This window comes from Neoarius graeffei, chromosome 6, assembly GCF_027579695.1.
Source record: "Neoarius graeffei isolate fNeoGra1 chromosome 6, fNeoGra1.pri, whole genome shotgun sequence".
NCBI classification, from domain to species: Eukaryota; Metazoa; Chordata; class Actinopteri; order Siluriformes; family Ariidae; genus Neoarius; species Neoarius graeffei.
In genome coordinates, this window is record NC_083574.1 from 69,984,897 (window position 1) to 70,004,125 (window position 19,229).

At 40.1% G+C, this 19,229-nt stretch overlaps 1 protein-coding gene across 1 annotated transcript; it reads right to left on the reverse strand.

Annotated features, from left to right (window-relative positions):
- Window positions 1-43: 43 nt before the first annotated feature.
- znf710a (zinc finger protein 710a) lies at window positions 44-10,065 on the reverse strand. Its single transcript, XM_060924020.1, has 5 exons — window positions 10,021-10,065; window positions 6,963-8,483; window positions 5,788-5,979; window positions 5,428-5,602; window positions 44-5,189 (listed from the first exon to the last, which is right to left on the reverse strand). The coding sequence occupies exons 1-5, from the start codon at window positions 10,063-10,065 to the stop codon at window positions 5,026-5,028; spliced, it is 2,097 nt and encodes a 698-aa protein (XP_060780003.1). The 3' UTR covers window positions 44-5,025.
- Between the last annotated feature and the right edge of the window lie 9,164 nt (window positions 10,066-19,229).

The window sequence follows — 19,229 nt, forward strand, 5'->3', positions numbered from 1 at the left end:
CAGTTTTAAAGGTATATTTATTAATATACAGTGTTGTCCAGAGCACATTTAACATAGACCTTTATTAACAGCATATTTACAATTATGTGCAACAAAATCAAAGCTTAGACAAAACTTAAACAAGGCAGGATACCCCAAGCCTTAAGGAAGGTATTTAAAACAGTTGAAATGTCCATTCTGGATTAATTTATGGTGTTTTAACAGCATATAACATTGTCCAGGTGGCTGTTCAGTAAGTGTGAATGAGAATTATTCTGTAAAAGTATCATTTCTGCTTAATTTGACAATCATTCTGTCTTGCATCTATGGTCCTGCCACACAGCTGTAGGCTGCAGTTCATCATTGTAGAGTTCCATATGGAAAACATGGATGGCATGCTGTGTTACACAGGGACAGTTAATATAGTTGTAATAAAGTTGTTTGAGGCATGATCTTCTAGGCATGTAACAGTACATCATACGAAGGTATTGCGGCACAAATTTCACTATTTGAATTGAGGCAATAAATAACGAACAATGTTGTTGTTGTTGTTATTATTAGGCTGTGTGTCATCTTAGTTTTTCTGTATAATGTACAAAAGAGGGAATGCACATGACATCACAGCAGGTGGAAGTAACATGGCTCAAATGCTGCAAAAATGCACAAAAAAAATCTAAAATGGGAAAGAGCTGTTGTGCAATTAACTATACAAATACATTCAACAAATAATTGGAGCTATCTTTTTCCAGACTGCTGAAAGCTTAAGAAAAGAGAAGCAAATGGCAGTGGTAATTGTATGTTTAAATCCGACTATAGCCTTCCCAAATGTTCAGAAATGGTGAAGAAAATGCCTACTTATTTCATTTTTTAATAAAAGGCATGTTTTCGTGAATTGATTTGTACCTTACTCAGTGTTTGTGAATCATTACTGTTGAAGCAAAAGTATATATTTATTTAACAAAAGGAATATTTAAGTTGATAAAGAATAGGAAAATAAGTGTTGCACTTCTTTTGTAATAAAGTTATCTGCTTGTGAGTCGAAAACAATCATGAATTTGGTGAATCGTTATGTGCCTATGATTTTCACATTCAGCCCTAGAGACCAAATGTAGCTTTAATGGTGTGGGGGTTTGTTTGTTTATTTTATTTCTACTTTTGTTTATCCCCCCCGGGCTTCTTGGGTGTTCCTTGGATGGTCACGTGAACAAAGGGTCAAACCATTTAATCTGGCTTTGTAGAACACTTTAGCGACCAAACGTATGATGCTAAACTGTCTGCAATGGGAGCTGGACTTGCATTAGGCATATATGGTTTAATCACTAAAGTGTTCCTGATGTACAGTCAACCCACTTGTCAAAAACTTTGTGGTTCATCAAGTTTTACTAGACAGTTAGAAACCAAACAAGATTTTACACTTTGTCTCCATTTGGTGGTAGTTCCTAACATGAAAGAGAAGATTACTACTGTGCTTATACAATCTCCATTTCCAGAAAAGTTGGGATATTTTCCAAAATGCAATAAAAGCAAGTTCTGTGACTTTAATTCACATGAACCTTTATTTAACTGACCAAAGCACAAAGATTTTCAAAAATTTTACTGACTGACCAACTTAATTGTATTTTGTAAATAAACAAAATTGGAATTTGATGCCTGCACCCCATTCAAAAACAAACTGGGACAGAGGCAAAATAAGACTGGAAAAATTTATAGGATATTCAAGTCACACCACTTTAGAAGATTCCACAATAAGTAGCTTAATTGGTAATGGGTGAGAGTATCATGATTGGGTATAAAAGGAGCATGCATCAAAAGCTCAGTCTTTGTAAGGAAGGATGGGTCACCCTTTTGTGCCAAAATTCATGAGACAATTGTTAGCCAACTCAAAAGGAACATTTCTCAATGCAAGATTGCAGAGAATTTAGGTCTTTCAAAATCTACAGCACATAATATTGTGAAAAGATTCAGGGAATTCGGAGACATCTCAGTATGTAAAGGGCAAGGTCAGAAACCATTGTTGAATGTGAGTGACCTTCAAAGTCTCAGGCAATACTGCCTGAGAAACAGTCATGCTAATGTGAATAATATAGCTACATGGGCTCAGGAGTACTTCTGAAAATTGTCATTTAACACAGTCTACTGCTGCATCCACAACAACCAAAATCTACATTGTGCGAGGGGGAAGCCATTCATCAATTCTATGCAGAAATGCCGCTAATTTCTCTGGGCCCAAACTCATCTTGGATGGACCGAAAGACAGTGGCAACCTGTGCTGTGGTCAGATGAGTCCACATTTCAGCTCGTTTTTGGGGAAAATTAGATGCCGATTTCTCCATGTCAAAGGTGAACACAACCATCCAGTTTGTTTTCAGAGAAATGTGCAAACACCAGCATCTGTGATAGTATGGGGGTGCATCAATGCCTACGGCATAGGTGAGTTGCATGTGTGTGAAGGTACCATTGACGTGGCGGCGTATATTGGGACATTAGATGTGTTGCCATCAAGGTGATGTCTCTTCCTGGGAAGTCCATGCTTATTTCATCAGGACAATATCAGGCTTTATTCTGCAGGGCTACAGCAGTGTGGCTTCGTAGACACCGTGCATGTGCTTGACTAGCCTGCTGCCAGTCTAGATCTGTCTCCTATTGAAAATGTATGGCACATCCTGAAGAAGAGAATCAGAAAACGGTGACCACGGACTGTTGAGCAACTGAAGTCTTGTATCAAGCGAGAATGGACAAAAATTCCAATTACAAAACTGCAACAATTAGTATCCTTGGTTCCCATATGATTAAAAAAAAAAGTTATTAAAAGGAAAGGTGATGTAATATAACGGTAATAATGCCTCTGTCCCAACTTGTGTGTGTTGCCAGCGTCAAACTCTAACTTCATTTATATTTACAAAATGCAATTAAGTTGGTCAGTAAAGCTATTGAAAATCTTGTCTTTGTACTTTTGTCAGTTAAATAAAAATTCATGTGAATTAACAAAATCAGATTTTTGCTTTTAGGGCGGCACGGTGGTGTAGTGGTTAGCGCTGTCGCCTCACAGCAAGAAGGTCCTGGGTTCGAGCCCTGTGGCCGGCGAGGGCCTTTCTGTGCGGCGTTTGCATGTTCTCCCCGTGTCCGCGTGGGTTTCCTCCGGGTGCTCCGGTTTCCCCCACAGTCCAAAGACATGCAGGTTAGGTTAACTGGTGACTCTAAATTGACCGTAGGTGTGAGTGTGAATGGTTGTCTGTGTGTCAGCCCTGTGATGACCTGGCAACTTGTCCAGGGTGTACCCCGCCTTTTGCCCGTAGTCAGCTGGGATAGGCTCCAGCTTGCCTGCGACCCTGTAGAAGGATAAAGCGGCTAGAGATAATGAGATGAGATTTTTGCTTTTATTGCATTTGGGATATCCCAACTTTTCTGAAACTGGGTATGTAGTAAATAAGTTATGATGGTAGTAATTCCCCTGGGTGAAATTATGTAATATCTGTAATGCGAAATTATGCCACAACGCACATGCAAAAATAGTGATCTTTTTATAAATTTATATATAAATAATTGCAAATTGGCGTGTAGCTTGTGTGCAGACTTTTGTACTTCATCTTTTAAATTGCAAAATGTTAAATTTTAAAACTATTTAAAAAATAAAAAAAAGGCTATCATGTGCTTCTTCTGAGGCACATTAAACCAGTCAACCACTTCTTATCAAACTGCTTGCCTTAACTGATTGGCTGGTGGTACTATGATGGATGGGGAGAGTGTGTGTGCCACCCCTCCCTCTCTGCGGGTGGCCGACCTTGCTGTCTTGGTCTCCTGGCCATGGATGGCTGTGGCATCATCAGGAGTCAAACTCGTGATTTCCTGCACCACTTGGGAGTGGAGTGCCACTGATTTTTAAAAATGGTTTCTCTTTCAGTGTTAAATAAGAGGGAATAAATTAACTAATACAAAAATTATGTATTACATTTGTTATTAACAAATTTGATATGATTTTATGACTTTTTTTTAAATTGAACATTACTGCTTTGCTGGCAGTTTGTGAACAAATTTGTATTGTATTACATATTATGTATAGTAGCAATCATCATGTGATTATATTTTGATCATATCACACACCCCTACCATGAAAACATTATGTAGTTAACTCCTCTTTCTCCTGATTCTGTTTATAAAAGTTTTGTAAATATTTTACCACACACATTACCAGAAAGTTCCTAAAACTCTGCTTCAGAGAGTGTTGTGCATGATATGTGTCCGTTAGTAATGTCTCTAAAAATGTTCCACTTTGGACTCCTCTGATATTTAAGAACGATGTTGTACCGGTGTCTAGAATGTTTGACACACAACCTGCATGCTAAGATGGCTAGCTAATTTAGCTAATGCTAATAATAAACAAAACAGTATTGAGAGTTTATTTTATTTTGACAGGTTTGGCTATTAAATTATTAGCTGAAAATGAATATGCAAATCAATCCTACTAAAATCTCACTTGGGTTTACATGTGACAAATGCAAGATTTACTGAACATGAACAAGCTAGTTAACCGGATCTTAGTATTTTAATGATAGCAGATATTCCTAAACCATTTTATTCATTTTTAAAAATGTTAAATACAATTTATTATTCTACATTATCTTTAATTTTTTTTGTATAAACTTTGAGGATTTAAAATTACATGACTGAAGTATTTCCAAAGGGTTGAGGGTTGGCTCTTAAGTTCCTCTGTATACACTGCAGCACTACAATTTTGAATTGGTCTCAAATGTTATTTTTGAAAGCTTTCTTAAGTGGCGTATGGCATTAGATCATTGTCCACAAGAAAGTTTCAGTTGATGTCCTCAACCTATTATCCACTGTTTGACACCTAAATAAAGTATTATTCACGCTTTAATGGAACCTAACAAGCTCTAATGATTTGGAGGCATATTAAGGATTTCCTCTGACAGAGGAATCAAAATACAAGCGTACAACCACCAGATAGCCATTTCATCTTTAGTCCATGTTAAAACATCAAGGCTTACAAAAACAGGCCATTGGTGAGTTTGAGTGTCTCACAGTGCATTATACTGTGGTATAGTAAGCAGCAGCTTTCGTATAGTTGTAATAACCCATCTCAGCCAGTTTGGCTAGGTCTTGTGTGTTGTTGCTAGCCAGATTTTCTCTTTCATTGTAGTCAAAGCTGTCTTCCTCATAGTCCTCCTGGCCCTCCATATCAGGGTGGCTGTCTGAATATACAAGACAATTACTGAGACCTCAATTCTAGTTACACGTCATTCAGTTGTACATGCTGCATTTACTATTAGGTGACCAGTGGACAATTTTGTACTCAATTTAAAGTTTAAAATTGAACATTAAATTTTAATGTTAAGCCTTTTTTAATGATCAGTGTAAAGGGCAGAATAACGCTTCAAGGACAGCCCTAAATTACAGGTCAAAGCAAGCCACGAACAATTATATTCTTACCTTGCCCATCTGGTAAGACATCTAGAATGCCATGCTTCACCTTCATATGCCTGCTAAGATTTCCCTTTAGGTTGAACTTGCTGCTGCAGTAGGGGCACTTGAAGGGCTTGCTACCAGCATGAAGGTGCATGTGGCCAAGTAGGTTGTACATTCTATTAAATGACTTCCCACACACCTATAAAGCAAAATTGGTGAACAGCACATTTGTGATTTTAGGACATCCAACTCAGCTGCATTTCACTGAAGGCATCATGTCTATACTCCAGTTTAGACCTAAAGTTTTTTAAAAAATTACACTGATTCATGAGGTATGATATTAATTATACACACCCAGATCCTGCAAAATAGTTCCTATCTAACCTTGCATTTGAAGGGTTTGACGGGAAGGTGGACAATCATGTGGGTTTTGAGGGTCTGTTTCTGGACGAAGGTCTTAAAGCAGATGTGGCACTGGAAAGGTCGCATACTGGTGTGGATTAGCATGTGCCGCTTCAGATTGGCTGACAGGGTGAACTCACGAGAACACACATCACATTTGTACTCTTTCATCCCCTTTAAAAGAGACACAATCAAGTAAGTAAAAACAATTTGGTCTTGTTTCCTGTTTAGATGAACTGGCTTCCTACACTTACTATCAACTCTTCTTTAATGTGTAGGTTAACTGAGGTGGGAAAGGGGCATAGTAATGGAATTATAATGGAAATGGATATGATTTCCAAAGAACTTGAGTTGCCCAGGCAATGGAAGGTGTGGTTGAATAATCTCAATTCAATAATGTTATAAGAAAAATGTTTAGAGGAAATTGTACATCCATCTGCAATCTATTAATATGGATATCTTTATAAACATTAAGTGTTCAAGTTCAATGCACATGGTCTCTCTATATAAAATTGGTCTTAGGGGATGGTTTCCTTTTGGGCTACTAATATATTTGTACATATACACTTCTGTTGCTTGGGTAAGGTGAAAGGTAGCTAATGTTAAAGGAAATTCTGCTATATGTTTTATTCAAAAGTATTTCTTTTGAACTTGAACAAAGGTTTAATGTTCAGTAACATGTTTTGAATGATAAAATTCCCTTAATGTAAGTATTATAGGATAGTCATATAACCCAACTGCACTGTGGTATTTTCAATTTGAGAAGTGTATTGACCAGTTAAATAATTATACAACTCAGGCAAGTTGAGTGTTTGGACTTATAAATGCATTTCACCCACTTTATTTTCAGAGTCTGTAGTCATGAAGTGATATTGCTGTGGTGTGAAGAATTATAGATGGTAACTACTCTTACAATGAGAAATATTCACAGTACAAAGTATATACAGAAAAAAAGTTAATTATCTATAAATGCTATCATGCTATCTCCCACTATCCTCTCACCTTTTCCTTCCTTGTTTTGTTATATCTGTATTACTAAAAATGAAGGATGAAGAGCATAGGTCAAAAACCCTCCAAACAAGTAGTATTGCAAAAGAAGTGCAAGTGTGAACTGAGCTTAAAAGTACCTTGTGTTTGAGGGCCTGTTGTGCTAGTACCTTGTGTGTGAGCAGGTGCTGCTTAAGGTGGTGAACCTGTGCAAACTCTAAGCCACACTCAGAACAAATGTGCGGCCGCATGTTCTGGTGCTTCATTAGGTGGTTCTGCAGCTGACTCCGGTAGGCAAAGTTCTTGTGGCACTCACTACATTGAAAGGCAGCAGGGCCCTGGTGACTGATCTGGTGCCGCCGAAGATGGGCATAGGTGGGGAATTCCATGGTGCATTGTGTGCAAATATGACACCGTCCATTTTCATGCTTGGCCTCATGTGTGCGCAACTCGCTGGGGTAGGCAAACCCACGTCCGCAGAAGCGGCAGCTGTATGGCTTAATGTCACTGTGCTGCAGCATATGGCGCTTGAGGTGGCTGGTCTGTGTGAAGGCCTTCTTGCAGACAGTACACTTATGCGGCCTTGTGCCTTGGTGTGTAAGCAGATGTGTCTGCAGGTGGCTTGGTTGCTTAAACAGTTTTCCACAGTGCACACACTCATGCGGTTTGACCCCACTGTGACCCAGGATGTGTGTCACCAGATTGTACTTTGATGTATAAGACTTCTCACACATCCGGCACTTCCAGCGCTTCAGGCCTTCACCCACATCCACACAGTATGACTCGTCAATCTGCACATTGACATCCAAACGATCAATCTGAACACGTCGGGCCAAAGGATTCTCACCATCTGCCCATGTTGCCACCTGCACACCATCATCATAGTCTGCTGGTGCCAGGTCTGGCTCAGCAGCTTCGTAGGTCAAAACACTAGATTCATAGTAGCGTCTTATCACAGGGCTCACTTCCTCCTCAGGAGTCTTAAGATTCAATACTCTTTGCTCATCTGGCCCCTCCTCTTTGGTGCTTCCCCCCTCAGGCTGGCTGCCTGCTTCTATTTCCTGTGTGTGATCAGTATCCTGTGAACTTGTGTCTGAATCTGGATCACTTTGCTGGTTGCTTGACTCCTTTGCATGTTCAGGGCTGTCTTTGTTTTGCTCCTCCTTTAACATCAGTCTGTGGGGGGCAAGGTCCAACACTTCAGACCTGCTGTCATTGCAATGAACATTTGAGTAGTAACAGGAGCTTGAATACTCAGGCCGCTCTCCTTTCACCCAAGTCTGTACATCTATGGATTTCTTCGCCAGTTCCATTGCCTCATCGTTTTCACTTTGGTGCCTCTTGGTCATTCCCCGAGGTCTTGAACGCCTCTTCTCCACCCTCAAAAGTCCATGTGGCCTCCTATTTTCTCCATTAGGTTCAGGTAAATAGTCTCCATTTGCACCAATCAATTGGTCTGAATACTCATACTCCATTGCCTCTGGAGGTGGAGGGGGGCAGTCACGTACCTCTCCAGTGTAAAAACCATTAGGGGCAATGGTGGTGCCAAAGATTTCATTCTGAGATATGAGGCCCAGCACAGCAGCTTGAGCCAGGGACAGGACCACCACTGGATCAGTCTGTGTCCCAGTGTCCACCACATTCCCCATCATTTCATTGTAGCAGTGCACCAGAGGAACTGCCTGATCCTCCTTTAAGACAGCAAATAATGTAGTCAGAAAACATAATAGTAAATGCTATGGCTGTAAACTACAATCATGGCAACAGTCAGTACAGCAGAATTCTAGCATTCAATGCATCATTCAATATGACGTGAAGGAAAATAAGCAAGAGAAAAGGCCAAGGTGACATTTTACTTTAGCCAGTAAACATCTGTAGACTCTCCACAGAATTTCCGATGGTACAGCAATGCTACTGTTGGGTTGGATGGTGGACATGCTAGCGCTAAAATTAGTGCAAAATGTGATTACAAAAAACTTCAATATAAAGTTCAAATTCAGCAAACATTAGTAATCACAATACAGCCTGACCTAGGATTAAGGCATTCTTGCTTCTCGACTAATGATGTGGCACTCAACGGCTCTCCTACAGAGCCATGTGAGTGGTAATTATAATTTAATGTAGTAGCTCTGAGGTTACTGGAATGTAGCACAAAAACACCTGTAAACAGGGCACACAGCAGTACCAGATCACTCACACTGTGGGCAAAGCATGTTTAAAAGATCATTAATACCTCAGGCTGATTAACATTTTTAACATGGTGTTACCTTGATGCATATAAATGAGCCCAGATGAATACGAAATATGTGCAAATGCAAATTATTTGTCTGCATTAGAACATAAGGGAAAGACAGCTGTAATGACTGATGAATGAAAAATGGGGAAAAGGGACCAGAGAGGTGAGGGACAGCAGAAAACTAGATGGCCTGATAACCATGTCATTCATAATTATTTATGTTAAAGCAGATTGAGGGGGAAGGACAGCAACAGAATGATTTGGTGATTGAAATAGAAAGAAAGAAATTGAAACAGAAGGGGAGTGAAGGTTGATGGAGGAAACATGTGAAAGAGGAAAACAAAGGGGGGAGAGGGAGGGAGGGAGGGAGAGAGAGGAGGAAGGGGAGAAAGATAAAGAGAGACATAAATAGAGTGAGAGGAAAAAGCAAGGGGATAGCGGGGGAAGAGAGACTGAGAAACAGAGTACAAGGGAAAGATAAAGAGAGAGACAGAGTGGGAGGGTTTGTGGGGAGTGAGAGACTGAAACAGAAAGAGAGAGAGAGGGTGAGAAAGAAGCAAGAGCAGGAAGGGAGGGAGTAGGAAAGAGAAGGAGCAGAGAAAATAACTGGGAAAATGAAAGACAGAAAGACAAATGAAAGAGAGCCAGTCAGGCAGGATAGGAGCACTGTCACTAAGAGCAGAGCTGAAGTGAATGTTAATATAAACAAAACCATGATATTAATATATGATGCATATATGAATGTGGGAATGTAAAACAAGAGAGAAGTGAGAAACACTATAGTTAAAACTGACAAGAGTATGTTTGAAAGATGGAGTATATCCTTTATCAATAAAGGATATACTCCTGTCACTCTGAAGTGTCCCAGTTTCAGGGGGAAAAAAAGCATTTTAAAAAGTGAAACTTTTTGGACAGCCATTAACAAACTTTAAAGTGAAGCTGTAATGCAGTTACCAATAGTATTAAAGCTTGTGTGTTAAAACTGTACTTACCACATTGTTCCTGGAATGATGTTTAAGGTGTTTCAAGGCTCTCATCCTTCAAGTGAAGTGTGGAGCAAAAAAACCCACCTCTTATTTATAGCTGAGGGAGAAAAAGGGGTGGTGCCTCTGCTCATCCTCCTCCTCCCACTGTTGCTGTTATCAGAACTGACTGTGCTGGCCTTTCTTTCTTTCTTTCTTTCTTTCTCTCACGCACACATTTTTTCTTTCTTTTCCCCCTGTGCCCTTCTTTCTTCTTTTTTTCTTCTCATTCACACATCCCTGTGTACACATACATACACACTTTTGTATTACTTCTCTTTCTCCTTTAAACACACACACACACACACACACACAAACTACATGGCCCTTCAACAAACGTATACCTCTAAATAGCCTATACAAACAAAAGCTCTTGCTTTTATTCTTTAGACACAAACACGCGCACACCTTTTTCCCCTCAGCAGCATATTCTTCAAAAAACACATTTCAAACCATCAAACAGGCACACGAATATACAACAAAATGTTTAATAAGTGATATGTAATGTACTTCAGAGTAGCTGTGAGTAGTTACACTTGTTTGTCTATTTCCAAATTTCAAATAATTAAGCTGCAGGATGTTATGCGATGTCTGAAAGCTAGTGTGAAAAAGTGCCTAAAGAAAAGGAGAGAAAAGCATTTTGGAAAAAGAGCTAGGGAGGGAGACAGACAGGGGAGAGAGAATGAGAGGAAGAGGGAGGGGGGTGAGAGGTATGGGGGATGACAGAGAAATAGAAAGAGAGAGGTGTGGGGGAGGGTGAGAGAAAGAGAATGCAGCAAAAAAAGGAGGAAAAGAAACTGGGGGAGGGATAGCGAGAACATAAGAAAAGATGAGGTCAAAGAAATAAGACAGAAAGAGAGAGAGTAGGGAGGGGTGCACTAGAGAGTGTGAGGATTGCAGGAGAGAGGGAACAGAAGGGTGAAAGAGAATGCAGTGAAGGTAAGAGAAATAGAAGTAAAGGGGAATGGTGGAGGGTGAAAATAAAAGAATCATTATGAAAGAGATAGAGGGAGATACAGAGTTGAGGGGAGGATGAGAGACGGAGGGAGCAGGATAAGGGAGGGAAAAGAAAAAATGGGAGGAAAATAATTTTAACTATTGTTCTAGTGTTGATGAGTGTGTGAATGCACCTGGTGGCTATTTGCTAGCTGAAAACCAAAGGTGATTTGAACCTCATTTGTTTCTTGATTATAGAAATAAGCAGAGTATTAAAATAAGACTTCCTGTAGGTTTGTTAATAGAGGGCCTGACCCTGTCACTTCACAAAAGCCCTCAGCACTTCTGATCTGCCTATTCTAAAATGGCACACACCTGAGCGGATTTAACACTGTGTACTGTGTGAGGAGACTGGGATAATTTTTAAATTGCTGAACAGGAAATGGCAATCTATTAAGTAAAAAGAAACAAAGACAAAACATGACATTGGAGGAAAGTACTGAGAGAATGTGTGAGAGGAAAGAAGGAAGAGAAAAGGTGTGTGTGGGGGGGGTGGCTGCTGTGGCTGTGAAGGAGATGAGATGAATGTGTGTGAGAGAAGGAAATGAAAAGAGCAAGAGGATAGAGGGAAAGATATCAGCAAAGGGAGGGGGAGAGACAGATAAAGAGAGATTGAGGGAAGCTGGGAGGAGGGTGGGTGCAGCCAGAAGTTGAGAATGAGAAAATAGAAAGAGCACAAGGGGGGAAAAACAAAGAGATAAGTGACAGAAAGGCAAAGAAACCTCATGAAAGAAGAAATGGCTGGGGATGTGTACATAAAACAATACATGGCCATGCCTGTGGGGAAAAGGGAGAATGGAACCAACAGTAAAAGTTGAGGAAAAGAAGGAATATGCTGGCTCTAATCCAGTCCTACATTTTTGAGAAAAATAAGAAACAAAAGCTCAAACTTGTCCACTTGCCCAGAAGTATCAGACTTCTACAGAAAAACTTTAAAAACACACTTGCACACTGAATAATGCACAAAGAATATTGTGCATTAAGTAGACTTTTTGTGTTCTGTTCATGTGTGTGTTTCTACCGGTTACTGCAGAGGAAATTTTTCTGGGCAAAAGATTACTCTATACTGTGTGTATTCAGTTACATTTCAAATCTCTACAGGGACATCGAGTGAGAGAGACTGCAAGTTCTCTATAGGCTCAATACACTTCACCAAAATAGGTGCTTTTGGACCAAACGGTTCTAGGGATTTATAAGAGGAACTACCCACTAGGGAACTCCCCCAAGAACTATACTGCAACCCCATTATAACAAACTCCTTGGGGGACGTCCAAATACTTTGTTCTACTGAATAGTTGATAATAATGAAATGGACCCACTTGTTAAACTGACGTTATATGCAAAATTTTAAGCACATTCTCCTTATCACAAGTTTTTCCTTCTGAGTCACTATCGCCGTTCACTGGCTGAGGTCAAAGATTACAAACGGAGGCGATGATTTCTTCGTCTGTTATGGAAATGGAAGTGGTTACCGCTGTATTGTTGTCATTGTCCACCTACTGACTCACTATGTTTTCTAAATCTTCACTATTCACTTCATTCATGTGTTGCAAGTCATTTATATGTTGTGCCGCAGGGCTGGGCAGGGGGTATAAAAACACCACCATATGCTTTAACTCTGCGTTACATTTAGTGGTATCAGCAGCCTTTTATTGATCTTTTGATCACCATTCTCAATAATTGTTAGTAACTGACACATAAGGTAGGCTAATTAAGCCTTTGTTTTATGGCGTTAACACCTATTGTTAACTTGACTGAAGACTTGATTACTTATTGCTTGTCTGGTGGGGAGAGGAGTGCATGACTCAGTGTGTCACTTGCCTGTTTGCATGACAGATGTAATTGCAGGAAGTGTTTATTTACAAACAGGTAGGCAAACAGTTCAAAAACATGAGACAAAGGCCTGGTCGTGAAACAGGCAATGGTCAAGCAAGGCACAAACAGAATGGCGGTGGCAAAGACAAAAGGCAGCGTCCAAATGCACAAAACAAAGTCAAAACCAGAACGGCAATACACAGATACAAGGCTTGGTAATGTGACACACTAGGTACAACGCGCATACTTCAAGTCTGTGTGTTTAGAGAGTCCTTGTAAGTACACACTCTGGGGGGCATCGTGGCTCAGGTGGATAAGGCGCCATACCATAAATCTGGGGACCCGGGTTCGATTCCGGCCCGAGGTCATTTCCCGATCCCTCCCCGTCTCTCTCTCCCACTCATTTCCTGTCTCTACACTGTCCTATCCAATAAAGGTGCAAAAAGCCCAAAAAAATATCTTTAAAAAAAAAAGTACGCACTCTGATTTGTTCTATAATCCGAAAAAGGTGCATTATAATTAGTCCTCATGGGGCTGCACTCACATTGTTTATCTGTGGCACACACTCCAAGCACCAAAGAACGTGGACATGACAGTGATTTTTTTTTTAAGACTCCGACTTACTAAAGGCTGGGAACATGAACTTAGTTCATTAAATGCGAAAGTTCATAGTGAGAGTTTGTTATAGTGGGATTGAATTTCACTGTTGGTCTATTTGTCTGTGGATTTTTTTTCCATTTATTAACATTAATGTTCAGAGCTGTTGTTTACATGGCTATCATTTCACATAGATTTTTTAAAATGGCGGGTGCCGGTGCTGCATTGGTTTGATGAATCAACATACACTTACATTTGGACCAAACACAGTATGGTCATGTCACTCATGGTTCCTCTTGTGCTGGGAGAGTACCTACCCTGAAGTAGGAACTAAAAAAAGTCCCTCAAAACCAGAGGTGGACAAAATACCCAAGTTCATTTCTTAAGTCAAAGTACAGATCCCACTGGTCAAATGTTATTCCAATACAAGTGAAAGTTGTACAGTCAAAATTTTACTCAAGTTAAAAGTACATTTTCTGTCAACACATTGTTGTATTATTGCCACAACACTTACAATACCGAATGCCTCTGAAGCAACGGACTGGATTCACTGACAAACTTGTAGAACCTGTAGAAAAAAATGCCTGGTAGAACGTTACAAAATGAAACAACTGAATTGACTAAGCTCTATTGTCATTTTCATTTTTTTTTATTTTTAACACTCCTACCTACTCCTACAAAGCAGCATGGTAGTGTTCTAACACAGCTCTGGCAGTGTCAGAATCAACAATAAGATGCTAGCTAATTTTTCTCTTTGGCTACTGGTAAAAAATGCATAGTAGCTATAGCGATTATGCAAGGTCACATAAGCTACAATGTTAACATTACCAAAGACAGAAATGTGAATTCACAAAATGAACACATGCTGTGCCATCATGGTGGTTTAATGTTAAGCTAGCTAGTCAGTGACATTCCTGACATGCTAGCAAACACTTTTCAAACTCTAAATCATATTGGGTAGCTAATGGTACTAGAAAATAAAGATTTCTACATTGTTTATTTGGCAAGGTTATGCTAAAACATATTTCTGAAAGGACTTCAGATAAGTTAACGTTATTCATGTTAGCATAACTCGGTTTTTACATGCAAATTAAGTGTCCAAGTTAACTAGCTCTGTGTTAACGTTAGCCGTGGACAAGGCTGTGGCAACATGGCAGGCAAATCCATAGAAAGTCATTTGACTAGCCAGACTGCATAGCAATTGCAACATTATTGCTAGCTGTAAAAGCACAGACAACTTCATTACAAGCTTTCTCTTGAAATAAAATGTTTAAATACCTCAATATGCTTCCGCAGGTTGAACAGCAAGTTTTTGTAGGCCATGATGTAGTTCATTTTAGGCAAACAAAGCAAACATTTAAAATGAAGCAAATTTTTAATTCTTTCAGAAAACTGAAACATAGGTTCCAGGTATGGCCATGGGTTTGTGCATTCCCCAGAAAAACTGCCTCCTTCCATTCTGCCATCAACTGATCATGTTCAAATAATGCTGCTGAGAAATCACTGAACTTGATTTTATCCAGTGTATGGATGTGATGTGACCCTAGTGATTACTGATAGGCTGTCTCAGTGTCTCATCTCATCTCATCATCTCTAGCCGCTTTATTCTTCTACAGGGTCGCAGGCAAGCTGGAGCCTATCCCAGCTGACTACGGGCGAAAGGCGGGGTACACCCTGGACAAGTCGCCAGGTCATCACAGGGCTGACACAGAGACACAGACAACCATTCACACTCACATTCACACCTATGGTCAATTTAGAGTCACCAGTTAACCTAACCTGCATGTCTTTGGACTGTGGGGGAAACCGGAGCACCCGGAGGAAACCCACGCGGACACGGGGAGAACATGCAAACTCCACACAGAAAGGCCCTTGCCGGCCCCGGGGCTCGAACCCGGACCTTCTTGCTGTGAGGCGACAGCGCTAACCACTACACCACCGTGCCGCCCTGTCTCAGTGTCATCTGAGAAAAAACAAGCACATTTAAGAAAAGAAAAAAATATCAGCTTTCAAAGTTGCTTCATAGTAACAAGTAACGAGGACCTTGATAGAAATGTAGTGGAGTGAAAAGTATGATATTTGTTTTTCAAATGTAGTCAAGTTAAAGTCATAAGTTAAAAAAAAAAACTCAAGTACAGATACTCAAAAAGTGTACTTAAGTACAGTACCCAAATAAATGTACTTCATTACTGTCCACCTCTGCTCAAAATGGCATTCTAAGAACTACGTTCATTCCCAATTCATACATTTCAGCCACACAAAAAAGGGGTAACTTCCTCCAGCAGTTCTAAGAACTATGAAAAAGTTCCTCCGGTCCGAAAGCACCTAATGTATGGCTTGCCATGGTTCAGCAACAAATGCAAACCCATGTCTATCCATATCCTGGCCAAGTATGTGTTGCATTTCCATTGCATACCTTCATCATTGAAATTCGCACTTTCTCTACAGGTTATTGTGTGGTGATTTAATAGACACTAGTGAAATACTTCTCAAAATTAAAGTAAACTATTCAAATGAGACCTGGTGTAGATCATTTGATTATTCAACTGTGTGTCTCACTGCTGTGAAAGAAAGCAGAAGGCACAGCTCACTGTTTTAATGGCAATACATTAAAGATTACCAAAACCCAAATATAAACTCCTTTATACTAACAGACAATATCCATACAAGACATGTTCTGTGTTCATTTGTTCATATTTGTACCTGTGTACAAGTTTAATTTTAAAAGAAAAACAATGTCCCTGGGCACTGACATCTTACTCCGTCTGAGGTTCAAATATCACACTTTGAGTACAAATTACGCAAAATAATCTCAGATTGTGACATCACTTGTCACAGTATATGACTTACTGAGACTAGTGGATCGAGTGGATACATTACTTCTAAATTGTTGTAAACAACCTTGAAGATGCAGAGTGTCAAGCGTTTGGGGGTAAAAATAAGCCTGATCATTGAAGCAGTGATTACACACACAAGTAAACAGTGAGCAGACTCCTACCTAGCCTTTGGGAGCCTTTTGCTGCTTATAAACATGCTATCATACTAGTATTTAACTCTTTACCCCTTAAAGGAGTTGCTACAGCCACGCTTGTATATGTATATACTGTTCACCCTTAGAACATATTTACAAGAAAAAAAAAGTCTAAAGACAAGGTTTTGACAAGGTTTAAGACAAGGCGTCATATGTTGTCATTATGGGATACACACGGGGTCGTCATATGTCGTCATTAAGGGGTAAAGAGTTAAGATAAGATGAGATAAGGTAAGACAAGACTTTATTGTTGTAGTAATACAAAACATAGTTTGGTAGCACTCAGAGAGAACAGCAGCAGTAAAAAACAAAAGAATATAAATAAAAGACAAGATCAAGTAAGTGGGGAAATTGGAGTGTAGGCAGAGATTGCACAATTGTACTAGGTGTCTCTACGTTCCTATGTGTAAAGTGATCACGTCAGTAAAATAAAGTGCAGTGTAAGCATATATTGCACAGATTGTAATAATTGTATTTACAGTCCTGAATGTAAAGTGATCAGTGCGTTAGGAGCAACTGGGGTGGGTGTGTGTGGGGGGAGGCTACAACTCTGGGGAAGAAGCTGTTCTTCAGTCTACTTGTGAGTGATGGTCCTGTATCTTTTGCCCAATGAGAGGGGGACACACAGTTTATGACCTGGATGTGTTGAGTCCTTGATAATGTTGTTAACCCTCTTACATAAATGGCTAGCATAAACTGTGTCCAGATTTGGTGACTTGGTCCCCACAATCTTCTGTTCAATCTTAATTATTCATTCCAAATCTCTCCAGTTCTCTGAAGTACAACTGGTGTACCAAACTGTGACACAATAGCAGAGCAAGCTCTCTATTGTGCTCCTGTATTTACTCACATATCCTAATCATACTACTATTTACTAATATCTGTGTCAATACTACATATGCAGTGAGATTCAGCCGAGTGAGATTCCGCCTTCATAAAAGTCTGTTCATTCACATATTTGTTCTGTAACATGGTTACAGAAAATTTCTGATGAGATTTTTAGAATTAAAAGCCTTTATTTGTCACATATGTGTTGCCACAGGGTTGCTCATTAGGGATAAATAAATTTATTAGGGATAAAATTAGCTAATTTGCTTAGTCTTTATTTTTCTGTGAAGCTGCTTTGCGACAAGGTCTGTTAAAAGCACTATACAAATAAACTAACTCAACTTGATGTACATTACAGCACAGTGAAATTCTTTCTCTGCCTTCAACCTATCTGAAGCAGTAAAAGTGTGCGCATACATGCACACATACATAGAAAGCGAGCAAGCTTGCGCGGTGGTGCCTGGAGATTAAAAAAAAAAAAAAAGAATTAGAAACCTTTATTTGATGGCTCCGTGTTACTAACGCCCTGGTCACACTACAGCTTGCAATGGGTTTGCAACTACTTGGCAATGAAAAGTTGGTAGCATCGCCACTAATCCTGCAATGCATGGTGAATGTTCTCCGAGCTTCATGGGTAGTTTTTTGGTGTGTGAAAAATTTTAGTGCATACATTGAAATTTGGTGGCGATGTTTTTCTCAGCAAACTAAGTGGCAAATACTTGCAAATGGGTTTGGGAATACTTCCTGAAGCTTGGGGAACCTTCACTGAGCCTCTTGAGATGCATTCCTCTTGAATGCATGTCCTCGATGTTCGCAGGAGCCTCATCAACACAGCAACAAGGCCCAACCACCGAGACCTGAAAAGTGCATTTACATTTGGGGATCCTTTGGTGTGTGTTGTGCATGCTCTTGGTACCCAGTTGTTATGGGAAACACCTGATGCTGATTTGAGCGCAATTAGCACATGCGTATAAGGATGCTGTTTTCACAGAGACTTTGCAAAGTATTCTGTCAGGTATGCGGGTAAGTGCAGGAAGAGTGCTTATTAGCAGGCATGATATTTACAAACCCACGCAGACACGGGGAGAACATGCAAACTCCGCACAGAAAGGCCCTCGCCAGCCCCGGGGCTCGAACCCAGGACCTTCTTACTGTGAGGCAACAGCGCGAGTGTGAATGGTTGTCTGTGTCTATGTGTCAGCCCTGTGATGACCTGGCGACTTGTCCAGGGTGTACCCTGCCTTTCGCCCATAGTCAGCTGGGATAGGCTCCAGCTTGCCTGCGACCCTGTAAAAGGATAAAGCGGCTAGAGATAATGAGATGAGATGAGATGAGATATTTACAAAAAAAAAGTGAGGTAACGTCAGAGTAACAAAACAAACAAAAGCAAAACAGAAAGCAGAGTCATAAACATGGCTAGAAACAAATGTGACAGTGAAGATACTTTGACAAGTCTCTGTGAGAACAGCATCCTTATATGTGTGTGCTGACTGCACTCAAATCAGCAACAGGTGTTTCCCATAACGACTGGATCCCAAGAGCGCAAACAGTGCATTCTGTGAGCAAGCATGGCCGCTTGAGCTGCGCCAGGCTTGAGCACGCAATGGCGTGATGGTCAAGTATTCACCTGCTGTGTGACTACAACTTTTAGCTCGTCTGTACATCGCCATGCATCGCCCCCAGAATGCCTCACTTTCATCGATAACCCATCGCAAAGCATTGTGAGCTGTAGTATGACTGTCGCTTTAGGTAAATGGCATACTGGTATGCTCATAACTTTTTAAATGGATAAATGGTTATAAATTATGATTAGCAAACAGCGTTTATTTTTGGGTTTTGTTTGACTTTAAGGTTACTGAAAACTTTAACGGGCTGTCGATGCACCCAAACTTATGCCGCTTTTCCACTACAA

Excerpts from the sequence above, each read along its gene's own strand:
- znf710a (XM_060924020.1), bottom strand. The coding sequence starts at position 10,065 with ATGAGAGCCTTGAAACACCTTAAACATCATTCCAGGAACAATGTG. Across the intron at positions 5,980-6,962 it reads AGCACCTGCTCACACACAAG|GGGATGAAAGAGTACAAATG; the intron begins GTACTAGCACAA and ends TCTCTTTTAAAG. Across the intron at positions 5,603-5,787 it reads TCAAACCCTTCAAATGCAAG|GTGTGTGGGAAGTCATTTAA; the intron begins GTTAGATAGGAA and ends TTTGCTTTATAG.